This window comes from Neolamprologus multifasciatus, chromosome 20, assembly GCF_963576455.1.
Source record: "Neolamprologus multifasciatus chromosome 20, fNeoMul1.2, whole genome shotgun sequence".
Lineage (NCBI taxonomy): Eukaryota > Metazoa > Chordata > Actinopteri > Cichliformes > Cichlidae > Neolamprologus > Neolamprologus multifasciatus.
In genome coordinates this window covers 27,176,074-27,198,928 of record NC_140458.1, presented here as the reverse complement: position 1 = coordinate 27,198,928, position 22,855 = coordinate 27,176,074, and the positions used below count along the sequence as shown (strand labels likewise).

General features: G+C 41.1%; 1 protein-coding gene across 2 annotated transcripts in view; it reads left to right on the top strand.

Moving 5' to 3' along the window:
• Positions 1-6,648: 6,648 nt before the first annotated feature.
• Positions 6,649-22,855, top strand: part of mtcl2 (microtubule crosslinking factor 2) — a 94,203-nt gene continuing 77,996 nt past the window's right edge. For both annotated transcript variants that reach the window (XM_085144852.1, XM_085144851.1), the window contains exons 1-3: positions 6,649-8,023; positions 13,044-13,145; positions 13,429-13,551. In XM_085144852.1, coding sequence (XP_085000978.1) covers positions 7,040-8,023; positions 13,044-13,145; positions 13,429-13,551 — 1,209 coding nt within the window. In that variant the 5' untranslated portion in view covers positions 6,649-7,039. The remainder of the gene's footprint in view (positions 8,024-13,043; positions 13,146-13,428; positions 13,552-22,855) is intronic.

Genomic DNA, 22,855 nt, shown 5'->3' with positions numbered 1-22,855 from the left:
ACAGTGGACTAGAAGGAGAAAATGGTTTCTATTCAGGCACACAGCGGGACAAAGAGTTCAGCTTGTGCACAACCGCACGCAGATGCAGCTGCTCACCCCTCTATGTATAATTCACAAAAAAAAAAAACCATTATCAAAGCATTATGTTGAGCCTAAAGAAGCTACATGACTGTTTAGCGAGTCTTAATTTTAATACTTAAAATATCTGAAAAGAACAAACCAGAAAAAGAAACATTCTCTGCTTTAATTTGCATCACGCAGAAAAAGCAGCTGGTTTTAACATTTGACTTTATCTGCTTTACAACATTAATGATTTGAATAGTTTGCTTCCTGTTTGCTGCAATGAATTGCCTCTAAATTCACCTGTGGTCAAGCAAATGCTTTGATCTTTATCATACAATTATTCAAACAGTTTTGTTTTTCTTCCTGGTGTACTCGTCAAGTTTCCCTACTCACCACTAGATGGAGGTAAAAGATAAAGTTTTTCCCTGAGTTGTTCACTCGTCAGTAGCCAACAGAAACCAAACTTTTGAAACTAATTGTACAGAGTACTGTGAAAAGGTCTTAAGCCCTTACTACATATTTTGCTTTCAAGAAGCCAGACTTTAGATTATTTTTTCAAGTGGCCCTTAGCAGTCGTTCTCCAGGCTTTCTGAAAGTCCTTCAAAGATTTTCTTTGGACATTGGCTGCTTTTTCACACATTTTCATTCCAGTCCTAGTGCCTGATCCTTTTCAGAGGATTTTTCTTTATTTTCAGCTTAGCAAAAAGTAAGTTTAAATTGTATCTTTCAGCACTTTGTTAATAGCAGTTAAAAATTATCAGTTTGAACGGCATAAAATATAGTTGCTGTGGACAAAAGAAGGACAAAGGAAAAAGTTTAAAGCTTAAAGAAAACTATCTACAGCAGATGAACAGTATCTACAAGTCATGTCCTCGAGAAATTGGGGGGGGGGGAATCCAACAAAGACCTGAGACAAAATTTGTGAGGCGCCTCTGGCCTTTCAGCTGATTTATCTATTATTTACCAAACCCTCATCAGAAACTGTCTCAGTGCGAGAGTAGACATCAACATTGTTGAACCACCTTGGGACTGACAGAGAATGGAATGACAGCCATATCTTGGAACGCTCTTCAACCTGGAGAACTGTTCCTGAAGGCTGCTTCAGGAAATTATGAGAAAGCTTGTCATACCAAATATAGACTGGTTAGAAATGCACAAACTCCTTTTGTTCGCATATATAGTGTTTTTCTGTGTATTGTTATACCTGTTTCAATCCTTTTCCCAATAGAAATAGAAAGAAATAGAAATAAAAAAGACATTTACTCAGTACTGTGTATGTTCTCCTTGTGCTGATTTGCAGAAAAATATCATTCATGAAATAACATCCCTTTATGATTATGGAAACTGAGTGTTTTGGACAAAGTGATCCCAGCAATAAGGGAATTTTGATCCTCCTCTAACTACAAGATAAATGGTCTTTGAATGAGGTCTGAAACCCAAACTATTGAATACTAATTCAAGAAGGAGGCCTTTGGCTGTTGCTCTTCGTATGGTTTTGAACAATGTACAGGACCATTTATGTGGCACACTTATGAGAAGCTTCAGGCAAATCCAACAGTGTAAACAGAAGGTCTGGAAGTTGATATCATCATATATAGGCCACCTACTGTACCCTGCAGGGAGGTAAGTTGAGCACAAACGTGTTATTCCAGCTAAAGCAGGTCACATGAGACTCATTTTACTTACAGGAGACAAATTTCCACAACAATTCTCAAAGGGGGATTTACCACAATTGGTGAAGGCTGACAACGGCATTGCAGAAGCAGTAGCTTCTGTAAGGAAGGGGAAACCCAGGTTAGTTTGGTCCCCTATGGCAGCACTGTGATAAAGCAAGCGTAACTGATTATAAATACACAGTGATCACTACACAGAGAGTGCACCTACATTTAAAGCATGAAATAAATGGATGACTGGATATGTAAAGCGCTTTGGGGTCCTTAGGGACTAGTAAAGCGCTATATAAATACAGGTCATTTACCATTTACCATAAAGAAGAAGAAGATATAAGAAAATCGTGGTAGAGAATATCTGTCCTGTACTAATGTCAGCAGGCAGAATGTAGCAGTGACATTGCTGATGCAGCTCTAGTTCACACACACTCACTGCTTTCCAATTACTGAACTGAAGATAACGTGCAAGGACAGCAATTTTCTGCCGATGCCTTTTCTTTTTTTGTCTCAGCAAAGCAGACCGGCACTCAGACTGGACGTCAGTGTGAGGCACATCGGGGTGTTTTTCACTCACAATTAGTAAAATATGCTCATTGTTAAGGAGCACTTGCTGGTTGGTCTGTGTGGGTTACCTCCCACCAGAATCACATAACGGATTGGATGGCAGAGGGGTGATGTGAAGTCTTGCGGCACAACTGTCAAGCCATTCACCTCATTTATGCTCTCCTTTCTAATGGCTGAAAGCGAATAATGAAGCAAAACTTAGATATCATTCCTAAAAAAACACGTCTGGTGCAAACCTACATGCCATACATGAGAAAGAACTGAATATTAGCTCAACAACTAACACCAATGATGCTCTTGGATTCACACATATTCATGTGACGTTTAATTCTTGGCAATATCTGTGCAAGATTGCAGGGTATTCTTTCATTGTTCCCTTAAAACATAGTAATATATTTCTTTATATTATTGCATTTTGATTTTATTATGCAAACTCAGCAGATTTGTAAAATAATCTTGTACCCCACTGTGTTCTTCCTGAATGTAAATGTATTTGGCTAATGATGTAACATAACTGTCACCAATAAAGTTCTGTGTTCCCACAAAATGCTGTGGCCCAAGTAGCCCAGGAGCACAGTGAGTTGCTTTGACCTTGAAACCACACTCCAGGAGCACTGAAGAGTAAAAACTGTCACAAAGCTTGAAAAATCTGCCAGAGAAAAATCGCAATACTTCAACAAACTAAAGGCAGAAAAGACTTTAAACGGTGCAGCTTCAATTATTTATCTTTATGCTATGTAAAAGACATCTCTGCAACATTCAAAGTGCTAATCACAAATTATTTTACTGGTAAGCAAATGACAGAGCAGCTCGTTGAAACTGCCGTATTGAACTGCTGTGAGTAAATGGTGCAGTAAAATGAGGTATCGAAAACATTTGGGAAATAATGTGTCAAGATGTTCTTGTAACAAAGAGCCTGCTGAAAACAATAAAAGCCAATTGCATTATTACAGTGGGGTTTTAATACTGCAGAAATCTGCATTTCTCTTCATTATCTGGCTAAACACTGGTTATTAGAAGAAGGGGCCGAGGTAGTGGGCGACTTGATGGGCTCTGTGAGAGCCAACATGGGTGCTGTTTGTGGTCTGCTTAATATTCAATGAACGTGGTATACCACCAACAATGGCGGGTCGGTTCATTAATGATTCAAAGAACCATTCAACTGCTCCAAATTGCAATTTTGATGTTAAACCGGATCCTTAATAAGGGTATATAATTGCAATGCACAGTATGAAATGGACTTCAATATTACATGTCACATATTTACATAATAAAATTCACGATGGCTAAATTTGGTTTAGCTGGCTCAGTTTAAGGGCTCTGGTAAAGAGCCATTCATAGCAAACCTTCTCACATGCCTGAACTGGAAAAGGATAGGTCTGGTAGTGTATGTGTGTGTGTGTAGACAGCAAACTAATTGACAGATGCATTGTGCATTGTGTCAGGCATACAGCGTTGTACTTGTATTGTATATGGAGATCATTGTTACACTAAATGAAAGATCGTCATATGTTTGTTGTAAATGTAAATGCATCTAATCGAGAGAATGTTTTAAATAGGTTTCATATTGTTGTTATCTTGTTTCTTTCCTTGTTTCGTTTAATGCTCTTGACTCCTCGCTTATCTTTTCTGTCAGCTTGACTCAGCAGAATGTGCTGCTAACCATGTTCTTATTCTTGCCTTATTATTGCCAAAACAAACCGGAAATAAACCAACATTGTTTCCACTGTTTTCCAACTGATTATAGGCAAAATTTCTACAATGAATGAGTGTTCTAAATTGATTAACTGGGAGTGTAAAATATTATTTAATATTTCTATTTCTGTTTTCCAAGGGAACACATTATTAGACCTTTAAAGCAGATATTTGGTGTTGTTGTGGTGTGAGGGAAGATAATAGAGTATGTTAGGTTGTAATTCTGCGGCTGCCACTGCAGGATCATTAGCAATGAATGATTTAAAGACTGCATGATTTCAGATGCAGTCTGCTAGTAGCAGTATCTTCATACTGATTAAAGACCGCTGCCAGAGGATTTAACAAAGAAAGTGATAAACAAGCGAACATAGTAGAATGCTCAAGCAGAAAACTCGGATTAGATTTAGGATAGAGGTAGTGGATTGATCAGCTGAACCAAACGTGATTTTTCTAGCACCTTTTACGCTACCCACCATATGTAAATGACAGTGCTTTCATTTAATCGGTTATATTATTTCATTCAGAGAGGTTTGGTGTGGTCTAACTCACTGGATGCTCCTTTAAGGTGTGAGGTTTCATTGCAATGTGTTTCAAATATCCTCTCGGGGTGCAAAAACACTAAAGATGTTGCATGCGTGTTTGTTTTGCACAGTGAGATTTTTAATTTCTCTGGCTGAATCCAAATGCGTCAGAAATACAAATGTGTGTAGTTAACTATGTGATCGTTCACACATGACAGATCACATACAGAGTGAAACGTGGCAGCAGCTGCTTGTCATGGACTGAGAACGTAATTGCTCCATAATGTGTTTAAGTTTAGAAAGTCCTACAATAGTGCTATTTTTGTAGCCGCGTGTTTACATGAATTATACAGATGTAAACACAGTACAGCCCACTGCTTCAGCACATAGCAAATGGCCATTCACCAGCCCTGATCCCTGAGTGGGAAAATCTATTCTCATGGCTTCGATTCTGTGTTTGTTGTCCTCAAGTTTCTGCTCATAAAACATTGACAGAGTTGAGTCTGACAGCATGGACTGAATCAATATGGTTTGTATTGTCTCTGTGATAAGACTTTAGTCAGATGATGGTTACAAGCACCCGCAGGACGGGCAAAAACGGAGCCTTGGAGAATAAATGTTATTAGAAATGCTGCTAAATGTAATAATGTGCTCTAACTGTTTGGACGAGTGTTTACACACATTTGTTGAGCCCACTGAGATTGCACCATGCGATGGTTATTACTGGAAATCTCCGACTGTGTGCATACAGGGCAGGAGATCCAGCACTGCTTTGCAGCTTTATTGAAACAAAAATGCAGTTTATGGCTGACGATGACACGGCCCTCCAGTCAGTTATCAAAAATAATGCACAAATACATTTAAAAAATCAACTTTATGGTTCCTACTTACGCTGTATATGCTAATAAACATGCTGCACAAGCAAATACGGCTTATTAAAAAAAGACATTTTGGTGTCCAGCTTTAGACCAAGATTTTGGTGGACTAATATCTAACACGTTACTTGAAAAACCTCCCATGGGTATCCAGTTTGGTTAAGATCTGATGATTGTGTGAGCTGTAGCACAGGCTCCACTCATTTCAAACTGTTTGGTGAGCCCCCTGATGACCTCTGAATGAGACCCTACCTATCAGGAAATGTTTCACTATGGGATAAATGTTATCACTTAATTTTCCGCCTATCTGTAAGTAGTTTATCTTGAATGGTGACGGGTCTCGTGGGTTTTTCGGCCATGCCTTAAAACCCATACAATCTCTTTAACACAACAAAACAGAGAATTGCCTGACTCAGCGCTCCGTAACATTTAACTGCACATGCTAATTACAGGATATCAATAGCCGCTTAAGGTTTAATGATTAGTTGTGATAGAATAATGGTGGGACTGTGAAAAGGGATCTCCAAAGGTTACAAATTTAAAGCTGTCGGAGGCAATAAATAATGGGGAACAGTGGGACAGTATGCAGGATAATAACAGTCTACAGTCTGAGAAGTAAAAGATAAACAGGTGACAGAAAGGAGGGAAACAGAAGGGATACTAGAAATTGCATGCTTTATTTAAAACAAAAGAAATATTGTTCTTTGACACTATTTTTCATGTGATGTTTGCAACAAACCTATCTACTTAAACTTTAAGAAGAAGAAGAAAGATTTGCTTGAGTGTGATGTCAGAGGAATCTTTTGTTTGTTTGTTTGCTTAGAAGGAGACAGATAATCTGAGCCCTACAGTGTACTCTACATTAATGCACACATTTGGGGTCAGGTGATGCTCTCACCTCCCACAATGCAGCTGTATGCTGTTGTGACCTTTCTTCTATGATTTGCGCACATGTTAAATATCTGTTACTTTGTAAGGAAAGGTTTCTGGTCTGGCTGCTACACACACACACACACACACAGACACACACACACACACACACACACAGCTGCTTTACTGACCTGTATGAAAATATTTTAAACTGACTTAAGTGTGCATAAATGGGCCCTGTCCTCTGAGCCCTGGAGTCTCTACACAATATTTTATTTATTTATTTATTGCTGTGTCTTACTGTTTTTCTGATATCTTGCATTGGTGGCGGCAGAGAGCTGCAGAAACGAGACTATCTCTCTCCTCCAGAGCTACATCCAGTTATATGAGAGGAGAGAGAGAGAGGTGACCATAGGCACCGCACTGCCTTCTGTTCTCACCCACAATTCCTCTGAGCAGGAACCGGCTAATTTGTGTCATCGAGGCAGAGAGAGGGAGATCCCGAGGACAGGAGTGGAGGATCCAGCAGAACAAAGCGGAATAATTGGTGCATTTGCGGCACACAGAACTGGAAAATTGGATTGTATTTATCTTTTCTCGAGCTTTTAGACTCTACTTCCCGCTTCGTCCTGTTGCGTTGCAAGCCCCCGTTGTGGCCGGAGTGATCGCCTCCTTTTGTGTGGCTCTGCAGTTGTTTATTCGCACTCCCAACTTCTGCCTCCTGTTTCTGCAAATAGGAGGTTTCGTTTCTATTTTTCTCGTATCTGCCTAAACGGAATGAATGACAAAAACAAAGGAGGTTGATGTCCACAACTCTCCGACTCACCTCGTCTTCGCCTCGCCCAAGGAACGAAGACTCCATCTCCGGCAGAAGATGGAAAGCGGAGGCGGGACGGAGTGCTCGGATAGCGGCCAGGCGCAGCACGCGGTGCCCGGTCAGCAGCCCGAATCTGCGGACCTTTCTGCCGTGCTGTCCGCTCACACTCCAGGCGAGAAGAAGAAGATCAACCGGGCCCCATCTCCGGCGAGACCGAAGGATGTACCCGGGTGGTCGCTCACGAAGATCCGAGGAGGGATTGGGACCCCGACCCTGAGTGTCAAGCCAGGAGCCATTCATCTGGGTAGCCGCATATCCAGGCGCAGCCCCGTGGGAAGTCTTGCTGGGAAGGAAGGCAAAGGGGAGAAGAGTGGTGGCGGAAAACCCGCCGGCAAATCCTCCCTCTCTGGTGGCATGTCCTCCAAGGGCTCGGCGTCCAAGGCCATCAAAAGCACCGTAGCGCGGAGGAAGGTGTCGGACGCCAGCATAGGATCCGATGATTTATCCAAGGATTCTGGATGCGCCCCGGGGAAGCTCTCCCCAACCGACAGCAGCTCCGAGCTGTCGGACTGCGCCTCTGAGGAAAACAAGCTGTCCACGGACGCTGTGAGCAGCGACGCCGAGTCAAGGAGTAGCAGGGGCGGCGGGCCGGAGTTAGAGAAGCCGCTCAGGGATGGCGCGTTGACGGACAGAACCAGCCAACAAGCTGCTGCTGCTGCTAAGACCACCTGCTCCTCGGGAGAGAAGGACCGGCTCTCCATCGGTATCGAGACGGGAGAAGGGAGCATATCCCCGGGCGAGGAGCGATCGGTCACCTCATTTGATAGCCGGGTGCCCGCCAGCACATCTCTGGCTTTCTCAGACCTCACAGAGGAGTTTATGGACAGCATGCACGAGGAGTTTGTCAGGGAAATAGAAGAGCTGAGATCTGAGAATGATTACCTCAAAGTAAGTTCAGCATCTGTCAGCTCGTGTTTTTGAAGTTGCTTAATCTACATAGTGCTTCACACACAGGGTTTTAGTCTCTTTTTTTTCAAGCAGTGACACCAGATTTTGCATGGTTTCCCATGAAAAACACTCCTGATGTTGGTCACATGCACACACCTGGCCTATTTAGCAATTTGACGTAATTGCCATTTTTTATTCCTTAAACAAATCATCTTTCTGTCATACTGTTTTATTCCAAAGTCTGCCTCTAAAAGTCACTCTGACCTGCTTCTCACTGTGTAGAGATTCCTTTGGATGCCTCCCAAGAGTACTCACTACAAGGATGTTGATGTTATAGAGAGTCTGTCTGCACCCCTGGCCACGCATGAGCACAACATGCTGCTTCTTGGTCACAGAATAGGTTTCTGATAGAAAATCTGCAGTTGCAGAACTGCGAAATACTGTAAATGGTTAACAATGGTGTGCTTTGGATTGAGATTTTGCACTTGGTGTTCATCACTTGTGCTTCACATGCTGGCACAGTGGAGGTACGGTTCATTCTGCTGCTTTGCTCCTAAAGGCATTATTAATAGCATTGTATTAACACAGAGGTAGAGTGCTGTGTGATGGTATCAATAAATGAATTCAACTAATCCTAAAATTTATACAGCAGTTAGTTATAACAGGATTTGTCCTTCTCTAAAATCGACTGCCTTAAAGCAGCGAAAACCAGCCTAAAGATTCTCAACACCTAAAATGTGGAAGTAAATATGGAAATCCTGCAAGTTCTGAATTTTGAGTGGTGTTTTCCATAAAAGTGCAAAGCTCATATATTAAAAAAGAGAAAAAAATCCTCTACTGGCAGCATTGGTATCAAATATCTGTTGTCTGTCAAACACTAAAGCATCACTCATAACTAAAAGCATAACTAAACAATTGTTGCATTATCCCAAAGTACCTCAGCTCACAGGAGGATTTGATTTCATCAGTGTTTTTGATAGAATAGGCATCTCACAGCTCCCACAGTACATCTGCAGGCAGTGAAATGTATTATATACATCGAGCTGCTGGTCAAGCCTCCCTCCAGAGTGATTGATTAAGGCAAGGATCAACTAGGGAACATATCCCCTAGCACTACCTGGCAGTGACCAGACATTGATTGCCTGTGGTAATTGATTAGCAGCGCTTGTCTCTAAGCAAAAAGCGCCACCCCGTCTTTCCTCAGGAGTTTCTTTAACTGTTGGGGGTGTTTTGATCTTTGGTTTAGTTTCTGGTTGCCCACTCTTGGTCCCCAAAATACTCCTTTCTTTTATCATTAAGACACGTCATCCTAGTTGGTGCATATTTGGTGCAGTGTGTGGCTGCTGATGGAATATGGGGCATCATATCACACTGGACCACGGCAAAGCCCCACGGGAGGGTTGGCAGTGAAGTAAGTCTGGCTGTGTGTGTTGTTGCAGCTGCGAGGAACACCTGGTTAGTGATCATACGATCAAAACAACATGCTGCAGAGGCATCAGGCTCTCAGACTTATCATAAATCCTCGCTGTAATGCTCAGTCTCCAGTTCCTTCTCTTTGTTTTCCACCGCTTCAAAATTCATCTTTTTTTTCCTCCTTCATGCTTTACATCTCCAGCCTGCCAGTCTTCCACCGCCATCCTATGAATATGCAGACTCTTTCTGGGTGCCGAGCTGTTTCCCATTCAGCTAGTAATCACCGTAGGAGATCAAAACAGTTGGCAGCTGTTTGAATCTCATTAGTGGTGACTTTATACCTTACTGTTTGTGTTTCTGTTGAAGCTACAAAAGAATATCTGATTAGATGTTTCACGTACCGCGCACGCAGCATTACTGACGCCTGTACTTACATTCCTGCTTTCCTACACCATGAACATACACTGCCAGGTTGTAGGTGCCATGCTGACAAACAGTTTGACAAATTGTTGAACGCAGTTTAGTCACCACACGCCTTGTCAAGGGGGGAACTTACGCTCAGCATAGTCGAATCATCATTCAAGTCCACATGCTGTATTTCGACACAATAAACCAGGAGTAGGGACGTGCTGCTTTTCATGTTATGCCTAACCTGACACAGTTTCACAAAGAAAGATGCGATTTTCTGGATTTAATTTTTAGGAATGTCCGTCCTGTGACTGCAATTTAAGCAAACAGATGAGCATCTGTGCAGCTTGTGCAGATGGCTGCTTTCACTTACCGATTAGGAGTAATTTAAATTGTAAAAGACGACCTTGGTAGTAAAGTTAAATAGTTGAAAACATAGTGGTAATAAATGCAATGGTGCCTTCAATGAGTCATTTGATCATTTGTTATGATGCTGAAGGCTTAATCTGAAAATAATAATAACAATAAACATACAGAATCTATGTAAATATAGCAAATGTGATGTATGCTTCTTGTTCTGCTACCTAATTGCCTAAATAAACATAAAAACCATACAGATCCACTATGTTTATGTTTTGTGTTTATATTTAATTTATTAACTCCTCAGACACAAGGTGTTGTATAATCAGGCCCATCGTATCACCCAAAAGAACACTTTGCTCTGAGACTGGTTCCTCTGGGATTTAAAAGTAGAATGGGAGGCAGAGCCTTCGGTTTTCAGGCCCCTCTTCTGTGAAACCAGCTTCCAGTTTGGGTTTGGGAGACAGATACTATTTCTACTTTTAAGGTTAATCTCAAAACTTCCCTTTTTGATAAAGCTTATAGTTTTGGCTCTGTCAGGTGACCATGAATCCTCCCTTTTTAAGGCTGCACTTGTCTGGGGACTGCTGGGGACTTCCCGTTATTAACCAAGTGTTTCATCTTCACTCCTCTTTTTTCTTTTCACTCACTCTGTGTTTTTACACTGCTCCACGTTTAATCATTAGTTATCATTTATCTCTGGCTCTCTTCCGCCGTGTTTTGTTTATCCTGTCTTCGCCCTCTTACCCCAGCTGTATGTGGCAGATGGCCACCCCTCCCTGATCCTAGTTCTGGGAGGTTTCTTCCTGTTAAAAGGGAGTTTTTCCTCCCCACTGTTGCCAAGTGCTTTCTTATAAGAGGTTGTTTGATTGTTTGGGTTTTCTCTGTATTATTGTAGGCTTCTTTATAGAATAGAATACGCATACGAATGTAAGAATATGAGAGACAGATGAAAACCTGACAATGCCACTCTCATGTACAAATAAAGCTGGGACAAAATACTGAAAGCAATTAGCTAAATCCCCTCGTTCACAACTGACAAGAAAATATGGTGGGTTTCAGATTTGCAGAGCCAGGTAGGGAGGACTGTTATCACAGCAGATGTGTGCACACACTCATTTCTGACATTAACCACTCTGACTCACTAACATGACAGCTGATTGGTTGATTTCTTCTCCTGACTCGCTCACATGACAGAGACCTTCTTCCCTGTTCTTCTTTAGTTAGCTGTGAAAAGCAGGTCAGTGGACCATCTCTCTCCCTCAGTCTCAGTCTCTCACCACATTAACTTATGATTCCCTGGTTTCGTGTCCTCACTTCCTCACTCTCTGCTGTCATGTTTTATCTCCCTCTCCATCTAGATAGTTTTCACGCTCTGTTTTTTCCCCTATCAGATTTTTCTTTTCCTGTTTCCCGTTTACATTCCCTTTTATTGTTTTGCTGTTCTTTCATTCCTTGTCCTCTCAGTTTCAGAATTTGGGTTTTGTTCTTGTGTCTACTCTTTCCCTTTGATTCTTTTTCATGTTATTAACTTTCATCCTCCTTCCTTTTTACTTCATTCCATTTCTCTCGTTCTCTCTGTTCTCTATCACAGATGTGTAGCAGTGGCCAGCGGTGTGCCACTCACAGAAACATTACTAAATCCATCCATTTTACTTTACCTGCTCACATGGTTATGAATCATACTTGTACAGTTTAGTGCGTACGTAGTGGAGACGCAGGCACACACTGCTCACCTTGCTTTTCATGTTGTGCACATAGTAAACATACAGACACACCAAAATACACATGCACACACACCCGCACAGCTTGTTGTTGCTGCACTTGGAGCTCTGCAGAAGCTGACCCACATTCTTTACTGTAGTAAGTCCTGACAGCACTACTATTACTACAGTCGCTCATACTCATTTTGCTCATTATGCTAACACATCACCCACACAAACACGCTCATACTTAGAGGCAGGGATATTTGCCAGCACACGTTCATTTAACAGTTCTGTAAGCACATCGTCGTGCTTTGCCGTAAAACAGAGTGACCTAGACTTTTCTTTTTTTTTATGGGGTGTGATACTTGATTTCATTGGAAACACAGACAGAGCTGCGCCTTAAATATGATTCAGAAGTGTGATGCAATTCATGCTGTCAGGCTGAAATGAATAATTCATCTGCATGTGACTAAAACGGGGGTAGATAAAAACACTGGTTTAAATGAAACATTTATACTGGTCTGTAGTATTTGTGAGTTGTATTTTAGTGCAGTCCCACACTATCCAAATGCTCTGCTTAGATTTTGAATTTTCTTATTCCAAAGACGCCACATCCTGGAGTTTGCTCCAAGGTGTGCTAATAGCTATACCCTGACCTTTGGTCTCCTTAGCACTACCTTTGGAGTGAGGCTAAAAAGAAGAGTACAGTTCACTGTCATATTATGTTACTCGGTCCTTAACATGCAGTTCTCTATTTTGCATGGCCCCTTTTATCTGATGTAAGAAAATATTACAGCAGCTCATTTTAAGAGGACACTGATTGTTATGCAATAATGAGGGTGATAAAGAAGAAGATGTAGTCATACATGGCAGCAAGAGGTGATTGATGGACTACATTACGATCTTGGAAAGTTTAATGGAGTGATTTTCTGATGACAGTGATGATTGCCTTGCATTTATGACAAAAATCCTGTGTGTGCATATAATGCTGTCAGCTCTTTACAGCCACTTAGAGCCTGATGTTCATTGAGAAGTCTTTACACCTTCTCCACAGGTTAACACTGGAGGAGTACTTAGCTATGTGTAAAAATAACAGACGTACTTATACACGCTCTCATTTTCACTGCCCCAAGGATGAGATGGAGGAATTGAGATCTGAGATGCTGGAGATGAGGGACATGTACATGGAGGAAGACGTTTACCAGTTGCAGGAACTGCGGCAACAGCTGGAGCAGGTATGTGGTTACAAAGAGAGACTGGTTTAATGAGCCTGACTTATCGCAGATCTTGCAAAAATGACCTCGTGAAGAAAGAATTCCACTTATTTTACATCTGAAAAGCAAATTTGGGCTCCAAAAATAAATGCAACAAATGCCCTTTCCTGCCGTTTTATGTTTTCTGCATTTCTTCTACATTCACATGACTGCTGCAAGGAACAGTGCAGTGAAGCAAAGTGCTAGAGATGGATTAGACAGCTGATGCATAACATGATCTGCTGACATTGCCCCTGTTCCTCAGGCAAACAAGACCTGCCGCATCCTGCAGTACCGGCTGAGGAAGGCAGAACGACGCTCTATCCGCGTGGCCCAAACAGGACAAGTGGATGGAGAACTGATACGAACACTAGAGCAGGATGTAAAAGTAAGTGTTCTGAGCTGGAGATTAAAAGATGTGTGGACTCAAATGAAGTTGGTCTCAAAATAGAGTCAAGTGGAACATCGTTAGATGTCTTGTCTTTAATCCCAGCATCTACTCTAAGGTACTCAATAATAAAAACCCAGCTGTCAGGTTTAATTAGCTAACGAGTTAATTAAACTTCTTCTACCATCTTTGATCTTTAGAAGTAAAATATACAGAGGTTCAGGCATTACACGCTCGACCTCTGGGCAGCCACTTTCAGTCAATCTTGGAGAATCCAGCTTGCTGCGATTTGCCGTAGACTTGGCATCTTCAAAGCAATTGTTTCAAAGGCAACTAGATCATAAGTTCACTGCACACGGTTGCCTCATTTTTGCTATGCAACGGTCTTCAATCACTATTTTTATGACATAAGAGAAGATATGTTTGGATACAGTAATGCTTTCTGATGATGTGTCTGTATATGGAAGTTCCTTTGACCTAGTTTTTGTCACACTGTGAAAGTCACAAAACTGCATCGAGTTTGAGCTTTTGTTTCTGAAGAATTTCCTTCCTTTTCCTATAAAAAGGGCTATTTGTAACAACCCACTTATACAGGCAATTAATTTGATTGGTCAGGAAACCCCCACCAATGATAAAATTGATACATTTTAGACACTATAAATGTGTCTATGTGCACAATCTGTTTTGGTAGGGCCTTGCAGTAGCTGTACAGGAACACGGTGAGTTTAGGGCAAAGCCTTTGTGTGTGTTTTTTGTCACACTGACCCTGGACTACCGTTACTCTGTGTGAAATTTATAGCATTCCTCCAACATTTTCCACGTGAAGGACGACACAATGAGGGCTTTTTATCCTCTAAGAGAGAGAGAGCGTGCAAGAGAGTGAGACCGTGGAATCACTCTCGAAGGGCTTCCCGCCCGCTGCTGCTGTCTGTCTCTTAGCTGCTGTATCACCATCTGGTTGTTTTGGAAGGAAGGAGGGAAGTGAGGACGGAAAGAGGGAGGGATGAGTGTACATCCTGTGACTAAAAGGGAAGGGGGTGGTTGGTCAGTGTTTGAAAATTCAAATTGGCCAATGAGAAAACAACTCAAAGGCAGAAGGGAGTCCCTGTTTGAATTCAGTGGCCAGTTGTCATGTTTAGAAAATGAGAGGGGAGTGATGGCAGGGATGATGCATGGAAAGACTAAAGCTTGAAGGGGGAAATGAGCTAAGTCTGCATCTGTTGATTGCATCAGCAAGGGGGTATCGTTAACACAGAAAGCTGAAAAAAATCACACTGCTCGGAGACAAGTCTGCCCTCTCTGTGTCTCTCTCACAACACATGGCTGATTGTGCCTTGTTGCCGACAGGGCCAAGGACTCAGATGCCAGGTCAAGTTACAACATACTGTTCTGCATGTGTGTTCGTGTGTGTGTGTGTGTGTTTGCATGCATTAAGCCGTGGCTAAGCTTCTCTTTCTCTAGTGTGTATCAGCCACTCCTCTGTTTATTCTGGTAGCTTCATTATTCGTATTTTAAAAACACACACTCTACCTACCCCTATGACTCCACTGTGATTAGGCTGTACTGGAAAACTTTAATTTTCACTTTGCTTTAATAAGAGTTTTAAAAAAAAATTGACGTTGTTTAAAGGTTTTCAGTGTTGCAGATTTAAAAGCTCTGAATTTCTGACTCAGAGCATAAAAGTTTAATTATAAAAACAAGCAAAATTGTTTGGAGACTCTCCAACTTTGCCATTAACTAAGTCATAGAAACCAAAATCATCCAACTGTCTGTAATGTGCCATTTGTTGTACAACTAAATATTAGCACTGTTGCATTTTTGTGCACATTTTAGTAACCCTAAAGTTGACATTAGATGTGTGAAAATAATCAAAGGACATTTTTCAATAGGAAAATGTTCATAGGTTTGAGTAGAGTATTGCCTCAAAAATGAATGCACAGTTAATTAAGCAGTAAGATGCACAAACATCCCCCAGTTCATCCCCACAGTAAAAGTAAAAGTGCAGCACAATGTACAGTTTTAAAATGAAGCAGTTTTCTGTATTAAACTGCATTCTGGATTCTGGATTTTTTCCCATATTTTTTAACCACACTGAATTTGACCATTTACTCAATAATTTACTGACATAAAATGACTTGGATATTTTCCTTTTTTAAATGAAATCTTTTTTAGTACCCTTGTAATGGTTCATCATAAGGGGATGCATCATAAATTTTTACACAAACTCTACCAGTGTAGCAATGGTATGCTGGCGTCAGTGTTCTTATCCTTTAATAGGCATGAAGTCCAGAAGGCCAGACTCAAAAAAGCCCAGTGTTTTCATTAAGATTTCATTAAGTAGCAGCTCTATACTGCCCCTTTCATAGTGCAATGTAACATAAAGCTATCAGTTTAGATTGAGTGGCTATTGCGCCATAAGATCAGCTAGTGATCCAAGTAAAGGGTGGTAAGTCCCTGAGGCTTTGCAAGACGGTCATAAAATAACTATTAAACATTCACTGATTCACCTTTTTAAATTACTCAACTAAAATCTAACAATACAAGAAAAAAGCTCCACTTTGGTTTTCACTCCTTATATGTAAGTTTCGTTTTGACAGTGGGTTAAAAATACATGTTTCTTTGCATTTACAGTAGGCCTCACAAAAGCTTGGTGCAATGCCAAACAGCTATCAAGCATGACAGTCATACTGATTATCTTAAACAAGAGTAAACATGAGTGAAAATCTCAGTGCTTCTTCTTCTTCTTGCTCCAGAGAAATGTGCAAACTTATTGTATAAAACGTTTTATTGAGCTACGGTTCTTGTGGTTGACGCTCCCCACTTCATGGTCCAACTTGACCTTAATTTGCCGAGCAGCTCTGCCCTGAGCTGCTTTGCAAAAGTAATTGGCTTAACTACTGTTGATGCATTAGATTCAATGACTCACTCGCATGCAAGTGGAAACAAATCAGCAAAAGTACTCCTCCTTTCCTTACTCTGCCTCTTTAAGTCTATTCTCAAGGCCTTTAGTTGTCCTTTAGGGAGAGCACGTGGGCTGAAAGTCAGATGGAAAAAAGTCAGAATGACAAGTGAAAGAAATGGTGAACTAGAAAGAGTGTGTCTTCACTTTAATGTGTTTGTCATGTGAATACTTTCTGACACAAACATGTCCTTATGTACATCATGTGCTCTTATTTGTGCCCATTTAGAAATCTTGCGGGTGTCTGCTTGCATGTGACTGCCTGTGTTTATATGTGTGTTTGTAAGGGTTTAGTGGGTCTACAGCCATCAGACTCTCTATGAGAATTCCTGACATCATTTCCTGTCCTACTCACTCACTACTCTCATTCCCACAGGCAACAGGCATCTGGACACACACAGAGGAAATAGTTGTTAGGATTCTCGTGATGTTAGCTCATTAGTACTTCACATTTCCAGAAAAAAGTCAGTTATTCACTCACTTGTCTTAAGGGTGCGACTGTATCTGACTGTATCTCAAGTAGATTGTTTTAAGGTGATTCCCACCTGAGAACAAGTACTATTTTAAAAGGATATAGTTTTAAAAGGTAAAATTTGTAAGGTGAACTTACCTTTTTCAGAAGATGAGTAGATTCCCTTTGTGAGAGAGATTTACAAGGTGTTAGCATAGCTTAGCATTAGGCCTGGGCCTTGAACACTTCTTTTAAGTTGCCCAAATAAGGAGACACCCCTGCCCTCTGCATCAGTGAGTGTAAATCAGGACAGCTTTACGGTGCTTTGTACAATATTTATGCTACGTATGGTACCTGTGTGCAGTCTGTGCTCCTGGTAATGTCAACACGATATATAAAGTAGACCATAATAATTTGACAAATATTTATGAATTCTTTTTCTAATTTTTCTCTGTTTTGTCATTTAGTTCAGTTCATGTTTTCCATTATAATACTTCCTTTTAACCATCTCTGTACCACACAGTAGATGTGTGTGTGTGCGTGCGTGTTAGGGGGAGGGTGCTTCCTGTAGATGTTCTTATAAATGCATTGTCACTTGGTCAAGAGTCATCCTGCCTCTCACTCATTCATGCATGAACATCATACAGACTTCCAGCTGAGAGGAACCATATTTTTAAAAAATATACTCAACTAACCACAAGCTATAACCTCAATGCATCTAAGTTACGGAGTAGACAAGATGTCGTCACTCTGAAAGCCTTACACTAGTTCTCACAAAAAGACAGCCATCCAAACACACACATGCTCACTATCATCAAAAGCAGCAGCGTACACTTATCTTATATCTTATTTGCATTGTGTGTGTGCTTGTGTGTGTGTGTGTGTGCTTGCGATAAAAATTTCTAAAGTGGGATTTGTTTTTACTGTTTAATAATACTGTGTGAGTTCCAGTAAAAATGTTCCTTTTGTGTTGCTCTCACATACACACGCACACAAACACACACATACTGTAGGAAGTTGCTGTTTCCATGCGTGTGTCACACTTTACATTTCAGGAAGTGAACAGTAATATGCTGTGCCCTGTGAAGAACTACAGCAGCCTCAGTCCTACCCCTACTGAGCAGATACCTGTTTGTATGCTTGCATTGATGAAAACATGGTTAAAAATGATTGCTGGTGATACTGGAGGCGAGATCACACATTCCCAGCATGCCAGCGACTGTGAGAATTCCTCACTTTTCACCACCTCTCTCCCTCCTTGTGTCTCTCTCTCTCACCCTCTTTTCTAAGATAGATGGATCACAGCCTGCACAGCTGTCACAACACTGTGTGTTTCTCTTCTTCTTTCACACATAATGGTTTATATATAGACACAAAGCAGACCACTTGTGACGTAACACCCTCTAAGTGGGTACTGAAGGGCCAGAATGTTGGACGACTGTGGAAAAGGTCAGAATCGTTAACAGTAAACATCAAGACCAGGGCTACCTCTGTGTCACCCACCGTCTCCATCAAAATCAGGCAGTTCACTTGAGCAGACTTAAATAAAACATGTTCTCCTCACCTGTACCTTAAATAAAAACAAATGATAGAGTTATATGGGATGTTTTCTTTCCTCCATACTGTGATAAGTTATTATTATCATGGTTGTGTTTTGAGGGCTGTAAATGATGACAGGACTCATGCAAAATGATGCACTGATGCAACATTAGGCTTTTTAAAGCAATAGTGAAGATATCCACTTTGGATCACTGAAGGCCTAGAAATATAAATAACTGTCCTTTTAGATTGAAATAGTTAGAACTGAAATAGTTTTTGTCTTCCAGTCTGTAATTCAATTCAAATTCATATTCAAATTTCAAATTAATGACCTCATATTATCTTTAAACACTGGGACTGACTGAAGACTGGTCATTCCCTAGACAGCATGCCATCATGTTTACATTTATTAATAGCCGCTGTTTCCTGTTCTCACAGGATCAAATGTATGTTTATCCAGCTACGTCAAAAAAGCCAGCAATTTCCATTGAATATACTGCAGTTATTTGCGTGGCTTTTTATTGTATCATATTATGTGTCAAATAAAGAAATACGACTGTTTAATTACTGCATGCAAACATTCAAAATGGGTTACCTGAAATGAAATTACAAGCAAGCAGCGGTGTTTTAGATAGCTTTTCAAAAACACTCCTTGCTTATATGTGCTGCTACAAGCTTATTCAGCATTACTCTCCTCCAAGATAAACTGATGGGTTCAGCTTAACAGTAGGCAGTCAATAATTCTACATAGAGCCACTCTTTGTAAGCATATTTCAGAGCTCATTAAAAAAACAATGTGCGTAACTCCAAGGCTGAGTGTTACAGGATTTATAGTTTCACTAGAGTCATCACTCCCCGACATGAATCTGCAGCGATTTCTAAATTGGTAAATGGAAGGCTGAACCGCTGCAGAGTGCTGATGTAAATAAAAGTACAGACTGAACAATTGTTTCTGTCATATTTTTACATTAGCAGAAATGGTTATGTTCCTATTTGATTCGACAGCAGAATGGCTATAGCGCTGGAGTGGAGGCAGACAAAGCAGAGTGAAGTGGCATTGAGAAATGGAACTGTGGATCCCACACATGTTCAGCACTTAAAATTTCAAAGTTGGAAAACAATGGACAAAGCCAAAGTGGTTTAGTAACTGTGAGTGATTTCAAAGACCATCAGGACTAGGGTTGCCAACTCCCTGAGAAATAAATAAGGGACACCTCGTGGCCAGGGCCGGGCGACCCAGTTGTCTTCACCCTTCCCAGTGTGGTGAATTTTTTAGCTCTTTTTTTGTGTGTGAAATTATTTTTTTTAACCATTTGACTTGAATTTGATTTAAGTAGATGCGTATTCTTTGTGATATCAACACATGGGAAACAAAAATCATTTAGCCATTTATTTTTAGCTCAAAATGACAACATTAACACAATAAAACAGGTCTCTTTCTTAAACAGAAGCCTGTCATGCTTAACTTTTGATAATAAAAGTAAATCTTTCTTTAAAAGAACTCTGTCCTGCTTAACTTAAAATTATATAAATTAATAGAAAACAATAGAAAGAAAAATATTCTTGTAACAGTGCACATTTAGTGCATTTAGTGCAATTGGCTTCAGCAGAGGCATTATTTCAGCTTTTGCTCCCGTTTGTAAACCCACTTGTTCCCATGATTACGCATCATAACTCATCATCATTATTCATCTATGTATTACTTTTATGTATTACTCATCTATTTGTTGTAATCATCTATCCTTGCAGTTGTTTATTACACAAAATAAATTATATTATCACACTTCTGGCCACATAGCGCTGCACATGCCCATTTTAACCTTAACCAGAGGGTTTAAAAACAAACAAACCAGTGTTTACCATATCTGGTTCTGCCGTGGCCTGGTAGACAAAAATTGGTTAAGGGTTCCCCGAGCTTTCACGCCCCTCATGTTCTTCATGTGCCCACCATTAGAAGCATGCCTATGAAAAAAGTGTGCCGGCACACAGTGCAGTGCGCTTTATAGGTGTTATCGTGAACTTTTCCAGCCAGGTGTTTTCCTTTTCCCATTCTTCCCTGCACTTTTGCAGCCTTTTTTTCTTTCTCTGAGAGGCACAAACATTGCTGGTCTAATGCCTGGCTCACACTGTGCGATTTTTGGCCCATTTTGAGCCGATTTTTGAGTCGTGATCGGCCCGATTTTGGCCTTCATCGTGCATAGTGTAGTATACGTGGGGTAACGAGAAGCGATTAACACCTCACGACCAGCTCCCGATCATCAATCGCTCGTGAGGGTGTCACCGCAGCCGCTCACACTGCTCACGCGCAAACACGTAAACGTCGGTGAAAAAGACGGAGCAGCATGGCTGTGCAGCGTGTGATCTGGACACAAGCGATGGAGGCACAACTTGTAGAACTTTGGAAAGCTCATCCGAGCCTTTTCGATGTGGCATCACCAAATTATCACGACCACAACAACCGTGAAAATAGTTGGATTTACATTGCTGCTCAATCACAGCTGCCTGATCATGTTTGTCATTAGTAATTTAGCAATGTTGATGGCGGTGTGTGTCTGTGTGAGTGAAAGACAGAGAGGGAGAGCGAGCGACAGATTTTCTGTTATAACCTTCATTTTATGGAGGCACAGTGTGACTCAGGTCGCATCAGAGCATCGGGCGGTATAGTGTGAGACCCTGCATCGTGACCTACGAACTTATAACCCATGCGAGCCAATCGTGCAGTTTGAAAATCGCACAGTGTTTGCCCAGCTTCAGGTGTACTGTCGTCTGAGACTTGCACCGCAGTGTCGGCGTTTATTTCCCTGTTGGCCATGCTTTTTGTTGTGGTCATCTGTTGTCTTCCGGTATTTTCTCCGCAAGCGACCTTTCCTCAACCAATGAGATGAGCGGTAATCTGAATTGTCATACTCGAATTGTCATAAGTGTGCTGTCAGCTCATTGGTCACAAAGCAGGGGCGTGGCTGGGAATTATGGTTTCAAACAAAGCGTTAATTACATTACAACTTATAGACTACTTTTGATTCTCACTGTATTACGGGACAAAGTGCGTCCCTTATTAGCTCAATACGGGACGTGTACTTTTGTTTCTAAATACGGGACGATTCCGTTTTTTAAGGGACGGTTGGCAACCCTAATCAGGACTGACTGAACCTGTCGGTCGCTAGCTGAACCACAATATTAGCATGAGTCTTATTTTAATTTTTGTATGCTGTGAGGTAGAACAGCTGTAGATCAGAGGTCAGTACTCAGTCATGTTTTCTTGGAAATTAGGTGGTATAACACATGTAAATCCTGTTTCTTAAAGAATTCCTGAGCTACGTGTGCGGTGTAGCAGAGTACATTATCATCCATTCAGTTCAGGTGATTTCTTACCAGCTAGCATAAAATCAAGAGGGACCCTTTTCTGTTAAGCTCTGGAATTTTAGTTAGAGTAGGTTTCAAGAAAATGTTTGGTGATAGTCTCATTGTAGCAATGTTGGAAATGTTTTCTTTCAGCTGTTGAGTAATTCAAATATAGCATGCCAACCTGCTAGCACGTAAACTAAGGATTTTAGTGGAAGAAACAGGTGAAGACATTTTGCTTAAGCTGTTATTTCTCATTGTCATTGCCAATAATGGCCTCCTTCACTTACATTAATGTCTTGTTCCAGTTCTGGTTAACAGCTACCAAATGCAAGCGCACCACTTTAAACCAACTCCAGATCTTTTAGTTGTTTAATTGATCAGGTAAAAATTAGAGATGGACCGATCCGATATTACGTATCGGTATCGGTCCGATACTGACGTAAATTACTGGATCGGATATCGGAGAGAAATAAAAAATGTAATCCGATCCATTAAATATCAAAAAAGCACCTTGCAAAACTTGCGACACGGCGTAACTAACCGTAGCACGGCGGAGCAGTGTGGTCACGTGGCTGTGTGTATTTGTAGCCTGCTAGCAAACATTTCATCTCCGAGGAAGTTATCTCAGAGAGAAGTAAAGCAAGTGTGTAAGTTCATCTCTGAATGTTTGTAAAGCATTCCCGCGTTAAGCTTAACAACCGATATATGGAGCGACTGCCTCTCTCTCCCTCTCTCCTGCTGCTACTTCAATCGTGAATCTGATCAATGATCAGCTGATCGGCTTTTCTGTCGCGAGTCCGTCTCTCTTGTTTGTTTTTGGCCCACTTTGCACCAGAAAGAGGAAACCAGCGGCTGAACAACAGCAGCACGTTTAAGCTTGATAAGCTGTTGTTAGAATTTATTTAATATTACTTTCTACACCAGGATCTTTTTCTACGCAGCTGACGGCTGGTAACTGTGCAGGGGCGGATCTAGCAAAGTTTAGCCAGGGGGGCCGATAGGGCATGAAC